Raw genomic sequence first — 19939 nt, 5'->3', positions numbered from 1 at the left:
ACCTCCCCCACAGGCTGTGCTTTGGGAATGAGATCTCCCAGGAACATGATGGACCCCATCCACCACCTCCCGTCCACCACCTCCCGTGTAGGCCCTGTTCCTCTGGGCATCCTCCCCCCCTCCCCCCCCCCACAGACTTCCAGGTGGGGAGCATGGGTGGGGAGCCAGAGGAGGGGCAGCACTGGAGGTGGCAAGGGGGAAGTAGAAAGAGGTTGAAGACATCTCTGCCAGCCTTCTAGCAGCATGCCCAGGCCTAGGGCAAGAGGAGGGGAAAGATGCCAGGCTGACAGACCATGGGGCCCGCCTGGGTCAGGGCCATCGGTCAAGCATCCTGGAGAGGATAGGGCTTGGGGTCCTGTGTCTGCCCCTCCTCATGTGGAGGGGCTACAGGAGAGAAGGCCTATCTCCTCCTCTACAAGTTGGGTGTGTGGAGCAGGTGACCCCAGGGGTTCCACATGGTCAGAGAAGTGTCTGTTGGACTCCTCCAGGGATGTCCCACTATGTTTGAGACCCCTGGTGGTCCTTCTAGTAGAGTGGCTTGGGGACTCAGAAGGCCAGGGAGCTGGTGTGGTTCAGAATGTGGCAGAGCATTAGACTCCGAATCTAGCCAGAGTCTAGACAGGCAACCACCCTTATAAAGCCTTGGGTCTTCACTTGGCAGTGGGGCCGTGGTCATTGTCCAGGTCTGGTGAGACGGCCTTGTGAGTGAACTGGGCACCCAGGTACACAGGGGAGGCTCACAGTCTTTCTCACAGCCCTGGAGCCTGGCACCCACTCCTCTGCCCACAGGTGGGTTTTATTCCCCGGTGTCTCACCTGGGTTGCAGTATGGATGCCATCCACCAAGGGGCCTGAGGGAGCAATGGGGCAGGGATGGGCATTCTGGTGTCCTGGGCTCCCACCCAGCACACAGTGCCTCTTACTACCATCTGAGTCCCAAGTGTGACCTCCTCACAGCTGGGAGGGACTCTGAATGCTCTCATCTCTTCCTGAGTGGGGGACGAGTAAGACCCAGGTGCCACACTCCTGGGGGGGTCCTTGCCCTCAAGGAGCTCACAGTCTGGAGGGCAGAGGGGCAAAGGCAAGGCACCCCAAATGGCCAGAGGACCCAAAAGTAAAGCAGGGCAGCCCGAGGAGGCCAGTCCAGCTCAGGCCAGCACTGTGACCCAGTTCCCCAGGTCCCTCGGACCCGCAGGCCATACCAGCTCTTGACCTCATGGTGCCCCGGAACTGGTGGCAAGGAGGGAATCAGGAGCACAGCCACAAAGGCAGGGAGCCGTCAGGACGAGGCCACGTGTCTGGGGAGGGAGCGGGGAGTCCTACGCCCTGAGATTAGGGGTGCAGGGCCGAGACGGTGCCAATGGCGCTGGCCAGCTCTACTTGCTGAGGGCTCACCAGGCCCCACCCTCACGACTGTTCTCACCAGCACCACAAGTTTGGGGGCCCTAGGAGCTGGGAGGGCAGGGTCAGGGCCTGGTCCATGCTTTTGCGGGAACTTTCCAGTGAGGTGTGCTTCAGAGCTTCTCCTCCAAGGTCAGGCTTCCTACTGCCACTGCCAGAAGCTGGCAGGGCCTGAGGGGGACCTGGGGGACCCTAACCCCTGAGGAGAACGGGGCAGTGAGTAGGATCTGGGAGAGGGCAGGCCCTTCCAGCTGAGCTGGTGGCCTTGGAAGCTCCACTCCCTGGCAAGACACTCGTCCAGCTGTAGAGAGCGATCCTCCAGACCCTACCTTGGCTGCTCCCCAGTGGTGATTTTCTAGGCCAAAGAGGGAAAGTGAACATCTGTGTCTGTTTCCTGCTTCATCAGGAGGACCATCCCCTCCTTGAGGGAAGGGCTGCCCCTCCGAGTATGGGCTGGGGGTTTGTGTGGGTACTGCTCTGGGGTACTCTCTGCTGCCTGTCTGCCTTCCCCCAGCACCTTCTCCTCAATCCTGGGTGCCTGGCTGGACCAGTCTCTGGAGGGTTTCTGTCAGCTTCCATACCTTCCTCTCTAGGATGCTAGTGAACCAAGCACAACTTAACATGCCTGGTTTGGACCTGCTGCTCTGCCCAGATGCTCTTGCCCAGCTGAAGCCCACTGAGGCAGAGCCAGAGGGTCAGGAGAACTGGGGGGTGGCTGCTGTGATGGGGGGGGCTGGACCACGAAGACAGGAGCAGAGCGTGGCCTCAGCCCACTCCCCTGGTGAACTGCTGTCTGCGGACACTTCTTGGGATGTATCTCTTGGGTTGGTTTGGGTTTTGCTTGAAGGCAAGGGGGTGTTTTCTGTGTTGGGAGAGTCATATGGTAAGGTAATCATGTTGGTTAAACAGTCCTCTGCCTGCAGCTCATGTCTGCTCTACAGCCAGATCTAGAGCTAATGACAGCTGTGTCTTCAACTCCAGCATTAGAAATAGCATCCACAGTACCAGCTGCAGAGCTAGAGCTACCTCTGGGTCCAGCTCCAGGGCCACTTCCAGAGTCACAGCCAGGTCTGCCACCAGTTGCACAGGCAGAACCAGCCCCAGCACCAACTCTGCCCACCAGTTCCAGAACGAGAGCCAGCTCTAGCAACAGTTCTGTGCTAGCATAGCATCAATCTAGCACCAGCTCCAGAGCTGAAGCCAGTTCCAGAGCTATCCAGCTCCAGAGCTAGCCCTAGCTTCAGCACAAATAGTAAAGTGAAATTCAGTTCTAGCACCAGCTCCAATGTTAAAGTCAGCTCTGTTGCCAGCTCCAAAAATAAACAAATTCAAAGCCAGATCCAGAACCAACTCTAGCACTATCCCTGGTACCAGACAGAGAGATGGAGTCAACCACAACCCCAGCTCTTGCATGAGCTCCGGCATCAGCTCCAGAGCTAGTTCCAGAGTGAGGGTCATCACCGCCTTCTGAGCTACCACCAGCTCCATCATCAGGGGTGGCACCAACTCGAGACAGAGCCTGCAGCACCACCAGCTCCAGCAACAGCTCTAGATCTAGAACTAGTTCCGGAGCTAGAAACAGCACCAAGTTCTGAGCAAGAGCTAACTCCACCACCAGGTCTAGAACTAGTTCCGGAGCTAGAAACAGCACCAAGTTCTGAGCAAGAGCTAACTCCACCACCAGATCTAGAACTAGTTCCAGAGCTAGAAACAGCACCAAGTTCTGAGCAAGAGCTAACTCCACCACCAGGTCTAGAACTAGTTCCAGAGCTAAAATCCACACGAGTGCCAGATTCTGCATCAGCTCCGCAGCTAGAACCAGCGCGCTGACAGCTCTAGCTCTGAGTTAGAAGCAGCTCAACTACCACCAGCTCCAGAGATAGAGGCAGGCCTAACGCCCACTTCCATACCAGCCCTCGTACCAGGGCTACCTCCATGTCTAATGCCAGATCTACACCCACAGGAAACCCCAGAGCTATAGCCAGGTCACCTCCAGTGTCAGCTCCATAACCAGGACCTGCCTTCCTCTCTTATTTTTTCTTTTGTGGCTTTTTCTTCATATGCTTGATGATTACATGTATTTTGTTTTAACATGTATATAAAATAAAAATTATCTTTTAAAGCATTTTACATTGTCCAATTCAGTGGCATTAAGTACATGTACAATGTCTTGAAACCATCAGCCCTGTCTAGTTACAGAACACTTCACCTCAAACAGAAACCCCATCCCCCTCCTTTAACAGCCCATCTTCCTTCCCCCACTCCCCCAGACCCTGGCAACCAACCATCTCCTTTCTGTCTCCGTAGCTTTACCTGTCCTGCACATCTCGTGTAAGTGGAATCATACACTATGTGGCCTTTGTGTCTAGCTGCTTTCACCGAGCATAGTATTTTCAAGGTTCCATCCATGCTGTAGCATGTACCAAAACTCCTCCTTCTTGAGGCTGAATATTCCACTGTACATGTAATAAAATAAATTTTACTCATTCCATGTCCATATCTGTAAATGGACTTATCCATTGTTGATGGACATGTGGGTTATTTCCACTTTTCAGCTATTATGACTAGTGCAAACATGAACATTCAGGTACAGATATACATCTGAGTGTCTGTCTTCAGCTGTTCGGGTAGGAGTAGAATTGCCTAGTCAAATGGCAAGTCTATGTTTAACTTCTTCAGAAACTGCTAAGCTGTTTTTGACAGAAGCTTCACCACTGTACATCTCCCCCCACTCCAGCAACGTATGAGGCTTCTGACCTTACCAACACTTATTTTTTGTGTTTTAAATTATAGTCACCTTGATGGGTATAATATGGTATCTTACTGTGATATCTGTGTATTCTTGATACAAGACCCTTATCATATTTATTACTTGCAAATATTTTCTACCATCATGTGGGTTTTATTTTGTGTCCCTTGATACACATTTTTTAAACTATTTATTTATTTTAGAGAAAGAGCTAGTGAGAAAGAACATGAGCTGGGCGTGGGGAAGGAGACGCAGGCTCCCTGCTGAGCAGGGAGCCCGATGTGGGGCTCATTCCCAGGACCCTGGGATCCTGACCTGAGCCGAAGGCAGACACTTAACCAACTGAGCCACCCAGGTGCCCCTATACACAACATTTTTAAGTTTTGGTGGAGTCCAATTTGTTTTAGATTTTGTTGCTTGTGCTTTGGGTGTTCTATTTAAGAAACCATTGGTAAATCAAATGACATGAAGATTGGCTCCTGTGTTTTTTTCCTAAGGGTTCTAGAATTTTAACTCTTAAATTTAGGCATTTGATCCATTTTAAGTTAATTTTTACATATGCTGTGAGGTAAGGCTTCAGCTTTACTCTTTGGCGTGTAGATATGCACTTTTCCCAACACTACTGTTTTAAGAACTGCTTTCCTTCATTGGATGGTCTTGGTGCCTTTGTTGAAAAAAAATCCATTGACCACATGCGAATGGATTTAATTCTTGGATCTCAGTTCTATTCCATTGATCTAGTATCTGGCAGCCTGACTGAATTTGTTTATTAGCGTGAACAGTTATGTGTGTGTGTGTGGTGGGGGGGCTATTCTTTAGGATTTTGTACATATAAGAGCTTGTCATCTATAAATAGACAGTTTTACCTCCAACTTTCCTATTTGGATGCTTTTATGTTTCTTGCCTAATTGCTCTGTCCAGATCTTCCAGTGGAATGTTGAGTAGGAGTCATGAAAGTGGATGTCTTTGCCTTGTTCCTGATCTTCGGGAGAAAACTAAGTCAACTAAGCATGATGTTACTTGTGGGTTTTTCAGAAATGCCCTCTATCATGCTGAGGACATTCCCTTTTATTTCTACTTGATTGAGTTCTCTTATTGTGAAAGGATGTTGGATTTTGTCAAATACTTTTTCTGCAGCAGTGGAGATGATTGAATTTTTCCACTTCATTCTACTACTCTGGATAGGTCGCTCTTCATATATGGAACCTTTAAATCTCTGGGATAAACCCCACTTGGTCATGATGTATAATCCTTTAATTTGCTGCTGGATTCTGTTTGGTATTATTTATTGTGGGATTTCTGCATCTATATCAGAGGGATATTGGTCTGTAGTTTCCTTGTGAGGCCTTTGGCTTTGGTATGAGGGTAATGTTAGCTTTGTAGAAATCAAAAGTGTTCCCTCCTCTCTTATTTGCTGGATGAGAAGAAGTGGTGTTAATTTTTCTTTAAATGTTTAGTAGTATTCACCAATAGAATGTTTTGTAGTTTGTGTGCTTCTAGGAATTTGTACATTTCATCTAGATAATCCAATTTGTTGTTCAATTGTTCATAGTCTCTTAAAATAAACCCTTTTTTGAGTCCTGTCTAAATTTCTCTTAGTCAATCTAGCTGTTTTGACATTTTTTTCCATTTTTTCAGAAAAACAACTTTTGCCGATTTTCTCTACTGCTTTTCTGTTCTCAACTACATTACTCTCTAACATTTTTTTAGGTTTACTTTGCTTTGTTTCTAGTTCATGAAGGGCATCTAACTGACCCCTGGCAATGCCAGCCTCAGGATCACCATCTCTAGGTTATGGCTGACCAGATAGCTGAACACTTACAGACTGGAGCGGCCCAGGCCAGCAGCGCCCCCCCCCCCCCCCCCGCCCCAGCATGCCAGCACAGGTCACCACAGACTCTGGTCTACGGCTGAGCATGATGCCTGACAGTTGACAGGCCAGCCTGGAACTCTGTGGACCACATGCTGCCTTAGGTACTTTGCTTTCCGGGAGCCTGAGGACTAGCTGACCCTGGCCAAGGAACACAGCCAATGGGCATGCTGCCCTGCCTGCAGCCAGGCATTTCCCTCACCCCTGCACAGCTATGGGTCACTGCCCCCTGTGCCCACGGGCACAACAGAGCACTCGCTCACACACTGGGTCTGATGACTGCAGTTCCCTCCTCGTGTCTGCATCTGCCCACAACCCTCCCGAGGGTCCACACTGCTTCGCACTGCTACAGCCTTTTTCGGGGTAGATGGAATCTCAGATTCTACCGTCAAGGCCAATGGTGAGCGAGAGTCCTGTCCGCCCCTCCCCCAGGAGAGGAGAGGCCCCCTTCAAGGACCTCACTCTTCACCAAGTGAGGAGGGGCAGCCGAGTCCCACCGATACTCTCTGGTGCCCCTGCAAATGCCAGGCACCAGGGGTCTGAGACCACAGGAGATGCGGCCAGTGGGAAGGGACGATTTCAGAAGAGGTGAGAGGGTAATTGAATTTTTGTACAACAGGTTAAAAAAAAAAAATGTTTACTGATTTGGACAATATTGGTCATAAATAGCAAAAACTACACTTGAATACATCAAAATCCTCTTTCTACCATAGCTGGGAGTTGTGATTTTGTTCTTTCATTTCCTGTGTTTAAATGAAACACAGACCCACTCCTCACTCAGTGGAAAGTCTTGCAGGCTTATCAGCTTATTAGGTGAGAGAAGCGAGGAGGGCCAGCCACATTGCTCTGGGTGCTCTGAGATACACCCAGATGCCCCTTGCTCGGAGGACACTTCAGTGTTGGGACCCTGGACAAGAGCAGAGACGGCCCCCCAGAATCCTGACATTTAGAGGTTGAAGGTACTTTCTCAGCACAGCCACCACTAAAACTTGGGAGCCTTTAAAAATAGTGCTTGCCAGGACCATTTCCTTTCTCAGGACAGTAGCTGCTACAATTGGGGAAGATGGAATACACTCTGCTTCTCTTGCTGAGATTTCTTCTGACCACCGATTGAGAAATTACGGTGTTCAAGATCGAACTCTGGAATTTCCTCAGCCCTGAGTGGGGAAAATCATACAAAAGCAAAAACGAAACAGGTGAGAATGTGCAACGTGGCCAGAGGAAGATTATTAGTAAGTGGACTAAGGGCAGGCAGGACTTGACCTCCGTCACCCTCCCCAAGGGCCTCACAGCCAACCCTTTACCTAGATTTATTTTTTTATTATGTTCAGTTAGCCACTGTATAATACATCATTAGTTTTTGATGTAGTGATCCACGATTCATTAGTTGCGTAGAACACCCAGTGCTCATCACAGCATGTGCCCTCCTTAATGTCCATCACCCGGGTACCCCATCCCCCCACGCCCCTCCCCTCTGAAACCCTGTTTGTTTCCCAGAGTCTCTCATGGCTCGTCTTCCTCTCTGATTTCTTCCCATTCAGTTTTCCCTCCCTTCTCCTGTGGTCCTCCATGCTATTCCTTATGTTCCACGTATGAGTGAAACCATATGATAATTGACTTTCTCTGCTTGTCTTATTTCACTTAGCATAATCTCCTCCAGTCCCATCCATGTTGATGTAAAAATTGAGTATTCATCCTTTCTGATGGCTGAGTAATATTCCACTGTATATATGGACCACATCTTCTTTATCCATTCGTCTGTTGAAGGGCACCTCAGCTTCTTCCACTGTTTGGCCATTGCGGACATTGCTCCTATGAACGTTGGGGGGGCAGGTGCCCCTTCTTTTCACTACGTCTGTATCTTTGGCTTTACCTAGATTTAAACCCTCCTGGGGTGGTCTCTGACCTCAGACCTCCTTTTCCTGCTGGCTTCTTGTCCAGGGTAAAGACTTGTGATGCAGAATTTAGAGCCACAGTTGCAACTCGTCCATAAGCATCCCTGCTCCCTGTACACAAGGAGTTCCAGCATCCCCACTATGCCTTGCACAATTGTTCACCCCAGAAACGCCCACCCCATCAGGTACACTGTGGTCACTCCTGTCTGGCTGAGGCCTCATGACTGTGTCCTGGTTACGTCATGGGGGTGCAAACTTTTCCCATGAGGAGGTGGGAAAATGCAGCCTGAGCAGAAGGGTGCTACCAGACATGACGATCCACGGGCAGCACGCACACTGCCTCACCAATGAAACACTGGAATGGTTCCAATCCAGGCGGCAAACACACGCCCCGAGCTTGCTGGAGTGCCCTTCCAGGTCCTTCCCTAGGACGAGGAGCTGAAGGGCAAGCCAGGCAAGCCAGAGAGCCTCCAGTTCACCTGGTCACATACTGCCAACATCTTCCCCTGAAGAGACAGCCTGCAGAGGCAAGAGACGGGTGAATGATGGGGACAATGCTGAGTCAGCCCCTCCTCCCCAATGGCTGCAACTGGACGCACAGCATGGCTCAGGCCCAGGCCCAGTGACTGTGCAGATTGTTGAATGCAAGTGGGTGTGCAAGAGGGGGGCAGAAGCTAGAGCGACACGGAGCAGCAGCTGTTGGCCACACATGGCAGTTCTGGGTGGTTTAGTGGGTTGGATGGCACAGCATGAACGCGCAAGGAACAACTGATGAATTGCCGTGTGTGCAGCGGTCACGGGTTTGCACCATGAACGTGTGAGCACCGCTTGACGGCACACCACGGCTATGGAGACGGGACTACAAGGAACAGAACGATGCCAAGTTTGCACCTGGCCTGAGCGTGCAGTGCGACATTGTCTAATAGCACCAGTGGGTGTGCTGGAGCCAAAATCTCGATGAAGAGAACAGGAGGAGCAAATGTGAGGTACTGCAGGTGTGCACAGGGCGTTGGACTGCACACGGCAGGTGTGCACACCGTGCACTCGACTGGAGGGTAGTGTGAGCACCGGCATTTGAGGGACGTGTGGGACGCGTGGGAGGAGCGAGGACGTGGTAGAGCAGGGGTTCCGGGGGTGGAGCTGACAGGACACGTGTGCAAGGGTGACTGCTGAATAATGCGGTGAGCGTGTGCTGCGGCACGGCTGGACGTCACGCGGGACACGTGCAGACACAACTGTCCGACGGCGGTGTGGGGGGGGGGGCGATGCTACACACGGGGAGGTTGTGGGACTGCCCGCGGCTGCTGGGAAAGGAGCAGTTGCTGGGCGTCGAGGTGGGCACGGGACAGAGCAGTGTGCCGGCTGAGTCCCTGCAAGCACAGGGGAGTGACCATGTTGGTCAGTTCGACACATCGACTTGGCCAGGCCCTGGTGCCCACTGTTTGTTCAAACGCCAGTCTCCATGCTGCTGTGAAAGCATCCTTTAGATGTGATTAGCTCTGAATTTCGCAGACCTTGATAAAGCAGATTACCCTCCACACTTTGGGTGGGCCTCATCCAGTCAGTGGAAGGCCTTAAGGGCAAGGACAGAGGTTTCCCAAAGCAGCAATGCTGCCTTCAGACTTCAACACGCTAACCCTGAGTTTGCAGACTTTGGACCCCAGACCACAAGGTCCACTCTCCCCTCAGTCCCTGGCCTGCTGGCCTGCCCTGCAGACCTCACTCACCAGCCCCCACCGTCTCTCGCTCTATTCTGTGGGTTCCATTTCTCTGGAGAACCTTACTACTGTCACTGTTGAGTGGCACACGGAGTGCAGAGTGGAAACTGAATGGCGCGGAGGTGTGCAGCGTGGCTGTGAGGCAAGCACCGACTGCTGGTGGCCTACGATGGCCAGCACACGTGAAGGCTGGGAGGGGGACTACAGGGGGCTCTGCGCACCTGGGGCAAGGTCCAGGCCCTCACTGGAGCCTGGGGGGCACGGGCAGTGCTGTCACAAGTAAGAGGGAGATAAAATCACGGGTGCCAGCCGACCCTGAGGGCCCCTGAACGCTGCACCTGGGATGCCTCGGGGCCTGCATGAGGGACAAGGTATGAGGCCTGGCCTGGTGCCCTGACCGTACAGACATCTTTGGCTCCGGATGGGGGATCAGGGGAGGCACAGGCCAGCAGAGGGACGGCAGGCTCTCTGTTAAGTAGTGGTTCTCCTACGGGATAGACACACAGGTCCTGGGCCCCAGAATGTCCGGCCCACACGGAGGGGCTTGCTCCAGGGCAAGATGGAGACGAGCGGGGGCGTGGTCCTACTGCAGAGGGGACCCTGCAGGACAAGCCAGCTGCCTCGCACTGCTGTGGATGGGAGGCCTATGGGCTGGGATGCTAGTCCTTGCTGAGGGAAGGCTGGGGGCACCAGGAATCCCAACCACATGCTGCCCCCACACCCAAGTCCCCAGCACACTCCGGGCCTTCTGGCTGCAGAGCTCACTTAGCAGGGCCTCCCCACCCACCCCCTCACTGGATGCAGAGCACTCAGCCCTGGCTAAGCCTCATGAAGACAAGGAGCCCAAACCCTCTACATAGGCAGGGTCCCGGGGATGCCAGCGGACAGCCAGGACAGTACCACACCCACAAGAGCAGGAGCCGCACCTGGGACACCTGAGGCCACGAGGCTCCGCGGGAAGGTGACCTGTCCCATGCCACACAGCAGCAGAGCTTTATTTCTGGAAGGCGCTGTGGAAAAGACTGCCTGCCTTCCATGCCGGTGCCTCGGGGCCCCGCCTGATGCAAGCTTCATGCCCTAAAGAGAGGCAGTGGCAGCCACGACCTCCTCCAGCTGCTGGAGGAGCTCCCCCGGCTGCAGCGAGAACACGCTAGTGTCCACTCTCTGGAAGTCGGGGTGGGCCACCACGGAGGCCAGCACCTCTGCGATCCGGCTGACATCAAAAGCAGCCTGCTGGGGGCCCAGCCCGCTGCCCGCACTGCCCTCCATGTCACCAGGGCCCATCTCTTTTGCCAGAAGCAGCAGCCTCCTTTCAGCGATGATCTTGAGAAAGTGGTAAAATTCTTCAAAATTGATCCCGGAGCAGGACCTCATGATGACCTGGCCAGAGAGGAGCACCAGTGAGGCGTGGCTTGCTCGCAGCTCCAGGCAAGTGTCTGAAGACTGTGGGCAGGGCCCAGTCCCTGAGGATGGGAACAGACACCTGGGAGCCAGCCAGCGATAGGTCTGAGTCCTGCAAGCTGGAAGCCGCAGCGACCTGCCTCAGGACCACACCGACCATCACACAGGCAGGCTGGCGGCTACCATGTCCCCAGGACCACAGCTCTGACCTCACGGACCAAGCCCTCCTCTGCGAGTGCAGGCTTTCCTGAGGGCCGGCCCACGCCCTCCCGCCCCGCGCCCTGGTCCTGGAGAGCCCCTCCCGGTCCCCCCCTCCTGCCCAGGCTGGCCTACCTGGCAGTGACGGTCCCAGTCGGGCATGGTGCCCCTCCACTGACTGACCTCCCGCCCCGCACCCTGGTCCTGGAGAGCCCCTCCCAGTCCCCCCTCCTGCCCAAGCTGGCCTACCTGGCAGTGACGGTCCCAGTCGGGCATGGTGTCCCTCCACTGGCTGACCTCCCACCCCGCGCCCCGGTCCTGGCGAGCCCCCCCCGGCCCCCCCCCCCCCCCCCCCCCCCGCCCAGGCTGGCCTACCTGGCAGTGGCGGTCCCAGTCGGGCATAGTGTCCCTCCACTGGCTGACCTCCCGCTGTACGGCCCGGAGCTCCTGCTGTAAGAAGTGCCACATACTGGCCAGGTTACAGCCGTTGACCCAGTTGTGGTTGATGGAGATGGTGTCCTCCTGGAAGGGGCGGGCTGTGGGTGCCCCGTGAGTCCACACCAGACCATCCCCAAGCCCTGTCCCGAGGCCCCTGCAACCCTCCTCAGCCAGGAAGGGCTGCTCCCGTCTCCCGGTAGGTGCTAGCATGAAGAGGGGGCTGGGTCTTTCTGAGTGCACAGCTAACCGAGAGCAGGGCTCCCAGGGGAGCTGGGGAAACTCCACAGTGGATAAGGACCCACTGCTGCCCAGGGAAGAAAGGTGGGAGGTTGGAAGAAACGGGCTGGTGGCCCTTCTCCAGTCTGTGCAGTCCCATACCCAGGCTCTCTAGAGGGCAGCCTGCCCACTGTGGGATCAGGAGGGGTGCGCCTGGCCGTCTCTCTGTGGAAAGGCATCTAAGAACGTGTCAAGGGTGAGGAGTGTGCTGGGTAAGCCAGGGGCAGATGAACGGGGAGATGGACACTCTGGGCTTGGGGTCAGACCAGTGGGACCCCAGGGCGTCTCCCTGACCTGTCTGGGCCACATTGCACGCATATGCGGTGGGGTGTGCCCACCCTACCAGGTTGTGGACTTGGTGGTGCCACCCGCTGGGCACGAAGACCATCTCGCCCGCCTCCTGCGTGAACTCCAGGGGTGGGCTGCAGTGCTTGCGCATGGGGTACAGGCGGCTGTCGAGCAGCGCGGGCGAGGTCACGTCGTAGGGCAGGGCACCGTGGCAATCCCGAAGAGCTTCTTCTTGCCCCGGAGGGAAGAAGAACCACTTTTTCCTCCCACAGATGTTGACAGACCAGCTAAAGGAGCGGAAGATGTCAGCGTGGAATGGTGACCTGTGTGAAACCTCCTGTTGGTGCCTACCGAACCAGAGGTGGTCTGGTTCTTCAGAAAGGCTGGCCGAGGACATGGGCCCCACGGACCCCAGAGCTCACACCTCCCCCATCTGAGAGCCCCCAGGGGCAAAGTGGGTACGGAGGCTTGGAAATGGGACGCCTGGAAGCCTTCCCCACGCCTAGGCGTCTCTGAGAGGCTCTGACAGAGTGGACAGGGTTGAGGAGAGAGTGCGGGGCAGGGACAAGGCGCAGAGAAGAGGTTGGGAGGGACGCATGGTACCAGGTGCCAGCAGGCCCCATGTAGATAAAGCGGTAGTCGTCCACATCCAGGGCGTCCCAGTACTCATTGAGCCAGTCGGATGAGAAGTACACAGGCAGGGTGAACACGTCCTCGGCCGAGGCGTCCCTGCAGGGAGTGACAAGAGGCTGGGGCAGGAGTGGCCACCTTCTGGCCCCTGTGCCCTGAGCACGAGATAGCCAGAGGTTTGGAAGGACACGAATGACGCTGAGCTGCCTTCCACAGCCAGCGTCCACAGTGAGGCTGGCCACCCTGCGCTAGTCCAGCCACCACATGACCACAGCTCCAAGCGACCCCACCTGAGCCCTGTGCAAGGGACGAACGCCCGTCATAAACAGAGGAAACGATGTTGGGGGTGTTGTGACGCCGCTTAGATGACCCGTGCAGGTGGCACCGCAACTGCTCCAGACCCCTGTTGCACCGGGCCCGGAATTGCAGCCTCTGGTTGAGCTGGTGCTCTAAGTGCCTCACGTGCCTCACGCTGTTCTCCAGAACCTGTGGGCCTCGTCCACGCTCTCGCCGTCTGCCGAGTGGATGCACGACCAGTGGCCCAGGCACTATGGCCCATGTCCACTGAGGTCCTTCTCCCCTACCCCACAGCCCCCCCCTCCTCCTGGTCCAAAAGCCTGATCCCCACACACAGGAGCACACCAACCCAGCCCCAGAGAGAGCGAGCTCTCCCAACGACGCACTGGAACAGCTTTTGGAGTAGCTCACACGTCACTTGTGGTCAGAGGCCATGATCAGGGAGAGCCCGAGGAGCACCAAACCACTTGTAGTGCCCCAGAACTGCCTCTGCAGGATGTCAGACTCCCACTTATCCCTCAAATCAGATTTCACGTCCCCTAGAGCCGCCTCTGCCTGCCTGGCCTCCCTCTGCTCTGTTTATTCTGGGGTTTCCAGGGAAAATTCGTAATATTCAGTCAAAACTGACCTTCAAACAATGGACAAGGACGTCCCGTGTAATACCTAGAACACACTTATTGCCTATTTGAAGCCCACGCCCACCATGCAGGAGCACTGGGTCTAGGAGTCCTATGTGCTGCTGGATCAAGAGTCCCTGGGGGCCCCAACCAGGGTCTGGGTGTCCCTGATCCACCCCCTGGGGACAGCTCTCCCTGCCAGACAAGACGCAGTGAGGCTGGGAGCATCCAGGGCATGCCGGTGCGAGATGCTCTCGGATGGGTCTTGGGAATCGCAAGGGAGTGACTCACTGTAATACCCTTAGTTTCCACATCAGCAAAACAAGAATTCATTCATTCACTCGTTTATACAAAACTCTTCGAGCCCGTACTCTGTGCCCTGCACCAGGTGGTTGGGGTGTGAGTAGGTCGGTCTCTGCTTGTGACCAGCACACTGCTGGGTAGGGAAACGGACACAGCACCCAAGGACCCCCTCTGAGCATGGGAACGAAGCAGACGGGGTGTGGCTGCCCACGAGTGTGAGACATGTCCCAGAGGCCCGTCGTTGGAGCTCCCAGGGTGGAAGAAGGGTGTGGTCGAACCACAGAAGGCGTCCCTGGACAGGGCAGGCGAGTCGCTGGTCCGTGATGGAGATGCTACACAGGTCGGGCACAGCCTTGCTGGGAAGACGGCCGAGAACGTGAGTGAGCAGAGCAGGGTGGTGCAGGGCTTGGGGCAGCCGGGGTGCGTCGGACCTGCCCTGAGCTGGAACAGCGGGGCAGCTGACAGGAAGGGCACAAGCTAGGTGCGGCCAGTCAGAGGGGGTGCAGCCCGCAAGGATGGTTCTAGCAGCCAGGACACACGGGTTCCCACCTGACGCGGCGTGGCCGGCCCTGCGATGGGGACAACCTCCAACCACGCTGCAGGAGCCAGATTCGTGCACGCCCTGCAATTCCCACCGGGGGCACGACAGGCTGCTTTGTGCGCCCAGGTCCGGGGGAAGCGGCGCCCCGCCCCGCCCCCTTTACCTGCACAGGTGCCAGTCCTTGAGGTAGAGGCAGCCGCGCGGCGAGGAGTAGCCCCCCTGGATGTAGTCTTCCCAGTAGCTGATGTAGTCTCGGAGGAGCATGTGCTCCTTGGGGTTGGAATTGTACTCCTGGACCCCGCAGTTGGCCACAGGGACGACCACGTCTCCTGAAACGAGAGGCCGTCGCACGCTGTGCGCCCTCCCCCGGACGGCTGCTCGCGCGCGCTCCGCACTTACCGTAGTTCCGCAGCAGGTGCTCGAAGGCCGGCTTCCCGCCCGGCGTCACCCAGCGCCTGCGGCTGCCCCAGCCCTCGGTGAAGGAGCTGGAGAAAACGCACGGCACGTTGGGCAGCAGGTAGCCCTTGAAGAAGTCGGCGTAGGAAAAGGAGTCCGGGCTCTCGATGAAGTCCACGCGGCCCGGCGTCGCGCCCGCCCCGCCCGCGGGCCGTCCGCGGAGGCGTCGGAAGTGGCTCTCGGCGAACGCGCGCGTCTCCCTGTCCATCCCCGGCCCGGCTTGGCGCCCGCGCTGGACCACACGGCGGCGGGAGACGCCCGGCTCCCGGGGACGCCGCAGCCCGGCGAGGGGCGTGGGCCCGGCACCCGCCTCAGGCCTCCCACCTCCCCGCTCTTCAAACGGGGAGATGAAAAGGAAGTACTTGCTACAACTACTTCCGGAGCAGACGCTGTAGCGGGCACAGGCTGCGTGCCAGCCGGAGCGAGAACCGCGCGGCACAGGCCCCTGGAGCCTGCGATCGGCCCGGCGCGGCCGAGCGGAATCAAGAGAATGCGGCCAGAGTTCCTGCCCGAGTACGAATCCCGGCGCGCCGGGCCCTGGGCGCACGCGCATAGCAGCCTGCGGCCCTCGTTCTGCGCAGGCGCGGGAGCGGCCCACAGCGCCTCTGGAGCGACTGGCTGGTCTGTCCCGCGTTCGAAGCAGCGCCAGATCCGGGTCTCGCCGTCTTCGCATCTCCCCAGGGACACGGGTAAGCGGCGCCCCCAGTCTGCGTTCGGGCCTGTGCCAGAGTCCTCCCGGCCCTCTCCCGGCTTAGTCCCGCCTGCTACTCTTGCCGCAATGAGAACCTTTCCTGTTGTGACAGAGAGGCCCCGGGGCCAAAGGTGGGGTCCTGCGGGGATGCTGGGGGCCCAGGGGGATGCTGGGGGCCCGGAGGGGACGGTGGGGGCCCGGGGGGGGTGCGGGGGGCCCGGGGGGGACGCTGGGGACCCGGAGGGGACGGTGGGGACCCAGGGGGATGCTGGGGACCTGGAGGGGACGGTGGGGACCCAGGGGGATGCCAGGGACCCGGAGGGGGTGCCGGGGACCCAGGGGGACGCCGAGGACCTGGAGGGGACGGTGGGGACCCAGGGGGATGCTGGGGACCCGGAGGGGATGGTGGGGACCCGGAGGGGATCCTGGGGGCCTGGAGGGGGCGGTGGGGACCCGGAGGGGATGCTGGGGACCCAGGGGGTGCTGGGGACCTAGAGGATGATGAAGGCCTGGAGGGGATGTTGGAGATCTAGAGGGATGCTGGGGCACTGGAGGGGATATTGGGGGCCCAGGGGGATTGTAGGGACCTGGAAGAGATGCTTGGGGCCTAAGGGGATGGTGGAGGCCTGGAGCAGATGGTGAGGGGCTGGCGGGGGAACAGGGGACCTGAAATGCAGGTGTGGAGAATCAAAGGTGAGTGTTTGAGGCTGCACACCGGCAGGACGGAAATGGGGGGGTGTCTGAGTGGGGACGTGGTAGGGGTGACATGTCCAGGTCTGAGCATGTTAGAGAAAATGTTCTGTGAACGCCAACCTACCCCATCAGTCTGGAAAGGAAGAACGCAGGCTCGTTGCTACGGGAGCTTGGCAGATGACTTGTATGTGGAGCGTGTGCGGGAGAGTACAGATCTGGGCAGAGCTTCATACATCTCATACGTGGTCAAGCACAAGAAGGAGCAATGAAGACCTGTCATCTCCTTGAGGGAGAAGCAGATGCATCCTGTAGTTTTGCACCTGGTGAGAGATGTCTGACTCAGTTCTGGAGCGATGCGTTTACAGCTCTGAGTTGGCGACCGTGCCTTGTAAAATCTGGATGCCACTTTATGTCGTTCCTGAACAAAGGGGACACTCTGAGTGAAGGGGAGGGGTAGATGTCGCTCTTTTATTAAATGAGGAAGATGCTACCCTGTTTACTTTTGCGGGTGGGATAAGGGAGTTCTCCCCAGTTGGGACTCTGAGCTTTGGAGAGGGGCTTGAGGGGGACTCTTTCCACGTATCCTAAAGCTTACCCAGAAGGAGAGCAGGGAGGACGGCAGGGGGGGAAAGGCAGAGGAGACGGGGGACTGGGAGGAGGATGAGTTTGGGAGTGTCCGGGTTCTGGGCGGGGCTGAGCACACCAGTGAGGTGGGCTGGTGGAGCAGCGCGAAGGGCTGTGTGATCCTGTGTGTGCTGGGCTGCCTTCCCAGGCGGCCTCGCTGTGCCCGGAGTGGCCAGGTGTGGAATTCCTCACTGGGCCAGTGGGTGGCATGAAGTCAGGGAGAACATGTGGGGCGGTCAACGTGGAGAAGAATCCCCCCTAATCCCATCCACACCGGACTTTACAAGACAGTTGGAAACGCAGCTATCTTTCCAGGCATTCCTTCATTGCTTCCTATTTTATGTCTGTCTCCCCTCCCGTACACACACACACACACACACACACACACACATCTGTATTTTGTACGTGTGGAAGTCTGTGTACGTAAGCTTCTGCTGTTTTTAGGCTTTTTTTTTTTTTTTTTAATCATATATTGTGGACATCTTGCCACAAATCGACTGGGTGCTCGTTAATAATTGGATTTCAGTTGTGGTGAATGCAGATCACGGGAGGCAGTTGGGAAAAGTGGGAAGCAGAGTGTTTGTCACTGTCTGAAGCTTGAGAAAATGTGGTTTAAAGTGTGTCTTGGGAGAAATGTGAAATTGAGATAGTTGTTGTCTGGGAAGAATCCCGGGAGTCTGGCTCCTGAAGCTCGGTTCTTGAAACCAGGTTTCCTGAAAAGGGGGAGGCTTTGGGCCAGCAGGTCCACGTGCTCCCCAGGATTGTTGAGGCAGCTGAGCCGGGAAGCCAGGGTAGGAGATGGGACCCCATGTTCCGTGCTGTGCTTCCTCTAGTCCACACGGTGGCCCTCTGGTGCTGGAGCTGGACCACAACATGGCTGTGTCCCTCGAAGGCCCCTGGAAAGCAGCCCTGGCATCGTCTGGGAACTGTGAGAGATGTCCTTTTTGGGCCCCACTCGGACCTACTGAGTCAGAACGTGGGGGGCAGGATGCTGCTCTGAGCCTTGACGTGCCCCAGCACTGCGCTGTCCACACGGCTGGAGGGGACTTTCACGCTAGGGCGTGGTTGGAAATGCAGCGGGAGTAGGGAGAGATCCTCGTTCTCCTTTCCGAGGGTGAGAAGGATGGTGCATGCCATGTGAATGGGCCGCGTTGTGGCCCTGAGACACCCGCAGCAGCACACTTGAACCTCCCAGGTTGAGAGTGGGAACCTCTGAGGAGCAGGAGGTGGAGGTAATGGAAAAGGTGGCCGCCGGCGCCGGGAGACACTGCTCCCACTGTTCTGCCTCCAGGCCTCCTTGCGTTCAGGAGTCCTTGGAACTTGTGTAAAATGTTGCTGGGTCTGTTCCTTTGGAAACTGACTAAAAATAGGGTGTTTACTTGATGCTGAGGCTCAGTCCAGGGCTCAGGCCTGGTGCAGGCACTAGGAGACGTCCATGTACAGCAGAGCCGTGTACAGAGTGCGGGGCGTCGTGCGCTCCATCCACGTGCCTGCTCACGTCTCCCCGCGAGCATCCCTTGGGGTGCTGCCCCAAGATCGTCCTGTCGTCATTCAGCTCCATTCCCAGGGTCAACGCAGGTTGACGTGGGTTCCGGGCTATAACAGGCGAGGACTGAACAAGGCCTCCAGGAACAAAGCATAGATCAGAGACCCGGGTCAGTGGTGGGAGGAGGAAAGCCGTCCATGGTGGACACAGTCGCTGTTTCCACGTTTTTACCTGGTGCCCACGATGTGCTGGCATTGTGCCCAAGGCACCCTCCTCCTTAGGTTTGCCTTCTCCAGCATGTAGACTGAGCCTGTCAGCATGTAGGCTCCTGGGAGCTGTGGCAAGTGCTGTGTGGTCAGCAAAAGGTCTGTTACAGGGGAAAGGGAGCCCCTGGAGCTGGCCATGGGGTGTGGGCTGCTGGGGCAGGAGAGGAGAGGGGGCCCCTGAGGCACCCGGGGCCGGGGGTGGGAGACCAGGGAGGAAACATGCTCTCCCTCCAGAGGGGCAGCTGTGTCGGACAGAGGTTAGAACACACAGAGGTGGGCATTGCATTTGGCCACCTGGAGGCCTGGGCAGAGCAGCGTGTCCGGGGCTGGGGGGGCACCTGGCGGTGGGAGCCGCAGCGGGTGTCTCTTGGAGGAGCGGTAGCTGGAGAGGGCTGTGGGGATGTGGGGAGGGGGCACTGGTCTGTCGGAAGGTGGAGAGCTTAGGGCGTCTGTGCAAACTGACGAGAGGGTCTAGGACAGGGGAGGGCGAGCAAGGTGGCCCCCTGTCTTGTGAATGAGGACAGCCACACCCCTTTGTTTCTGTGCGGTGGCTGTCTGCTCCCACCGTACGCCAGCAGGGTTGCGCTCTTGCAGCGGGGACCGTGTGCTCACAGAGCCTAAGGTACTTGCCGTCTGTGCCCCGGTGTCGGAAGGACGGAGAGGTCGGTGTTGCTGGAAGGGGTTGGGATCGAGGGCACAAGAGCAAAGGCCAGCCTTGTAGGGAGCAGGGGCGCTGCTTCCTGCCATCGGTAGGGCAGCAGGGCACAGGTGGGACACCCGGGGACAGGTGTGGCCGGTGAGTTCACAGCTGAGGGAGAGGGAGGGCGTGGGCATGTTGTTCCTGCTCTGGCCCTCCCCTTCATCTTGGTCACTGCGTCTGTTGGGAAGAATGCCGTGGAGAGGTGTGGTAGGAAGCATGCTGGCCGCAGGTTTCTCCGCTTGCTTTTTCCTGGAATCCTCAAACCCGAGTGCTGTTCTCACAGTCCTCACGTGCAGTACCTTAGCGAGAAGTGTTTCGTTTCTGCTTCGTTCCTCTTTCCTTGTCCTTCTCTCCTTGTGTTTTTTTTTTTAAGATTTATTTATTTATTTGACAGAGACACAC

General features: G+C 56.8%; 3 protein-coding genes across 6 annotated transcripts in view; 1 reads left to right on the top strand and 2 right to left on the bottom strand.

Annotated features, from left to right (window-relative positions):
- Nucleotides 1–8379: 8379 nt before the first annotated feature.
- LOC116627935 lies at nt 8380–10347 on the bottom strand. Its single transcript, XM_032397911.1, has one exon. The coding sequence runs from the start codon at nt 9325–9327 to the stop codon at nt 8398–8400; it is 930 nt and encodes a 309-aa protein (XP_032253802.1). The 5' UTR covers nt 9328–10347; the 3' UTR covers nt 8380–8397.
- Nucleotides 10348–10490: 143 nt separating this feature from the next.
- Nucleotides 10491–15430, bottom strand: JMJD4 (jumonji domain containing 4). 2 transcript variants are annotated; one of them, XM_032397910.1, is made up of 6 exons: nt 15021–15430; nt 14785–14950; nt 12837–12962; nt 12289–12520; nt 11607–11753; nt 10491–11012 (listed from the first exon to the last, which is right to left on the bottom strand). In XM_032397910.1, the coding sequence occupies exons 1-6, from the start codon at nt 15283–15285 to the stop codon at nt 10710–10712; spliced, it is 1239 nt and encodes a 412-aa protein (XP_032253801.1). In that variant the 5' UTR covers nt 15286–15430; the 3' UTR covers nt 10491–10709. The 2 variants fall into 2 exon arrangements, with proteins under 2 accessions (XP_032253801.1, XP_032253800.1); XM_032397909.1 differs by having other exon boundaries at nt 10497–11012; nt 12289–12556.
- A 220-nt stretch (nt 15431–15650) lies between these two features.
- The window catches only part of SNAP47 (synaptosome associated protein 47), a 43903-nt gene continuing 39614 nt past the window's right edge, over nt 15651–19939 (top strand). For all 3 annotated transcript variants that reach the window (XM_032397890.1, XM_032397888.1, XM_032397891.1), the window contains exon 1: nt 15651–15766. The gene's annotated coding sequence lies outside the window, so the exon portion shown is untranslated. The remainder of the gene's footprint in view (nt 15767–19939) is intronic.

Source organism: Phoca vitulina, unplaced genomic scaffold (genome assembly GCF_004348235.1).
Source record: "Phoca vitulina isolate PV1807 unplaced genomic scaffold, GSC_HSeal_1.0 scaffold106, whole genome shotgun sequence".
Lineage (NCBI taxonomy): Eukaryota > Metazoa > Chordata > Mammalia > Carnivora > Phocidae > Phoca > Phoca vitulina.
This window is presented reverse-complemented; position numbering and strand designations above follow the sequence as displayed.

What these genes read in the sequence shown, in the direction of transcription:
- JMJD4 (XM_032397909.1), bottom strand. Translation starts at nt 15,285, where the DNA reads ATGGACAGGGAGACGCGCGCGTTCGCCGAGAGCCACTTCCGACGCCTC. An exon ending in ATGGGGCCTGCTGGCACCTG is followed by an intron (nt 12,557 to 12,836) that starts GTACCATGCGTC and finishes GGTTTCACACAG; the next exon opens with GTCACCATTCCACGCTGACA. An exon ending in ACCACCAAGTCCACAACCTG is followed by an intron (nt 11,754 to 12,288) that starts GTAGGGTGGGCA and finishes CGCCCCTTCCAG; the next exon opens with GAGGACACCATCTCCATCAA.
- LOC116627935 (XM_032397911.1), bottom strand. Translation starts at nt 9,327, where the DNA reads ATGTGTCGAACTGACCAACATGGTCACTCCCCTGTGCTTGCAGGGACT.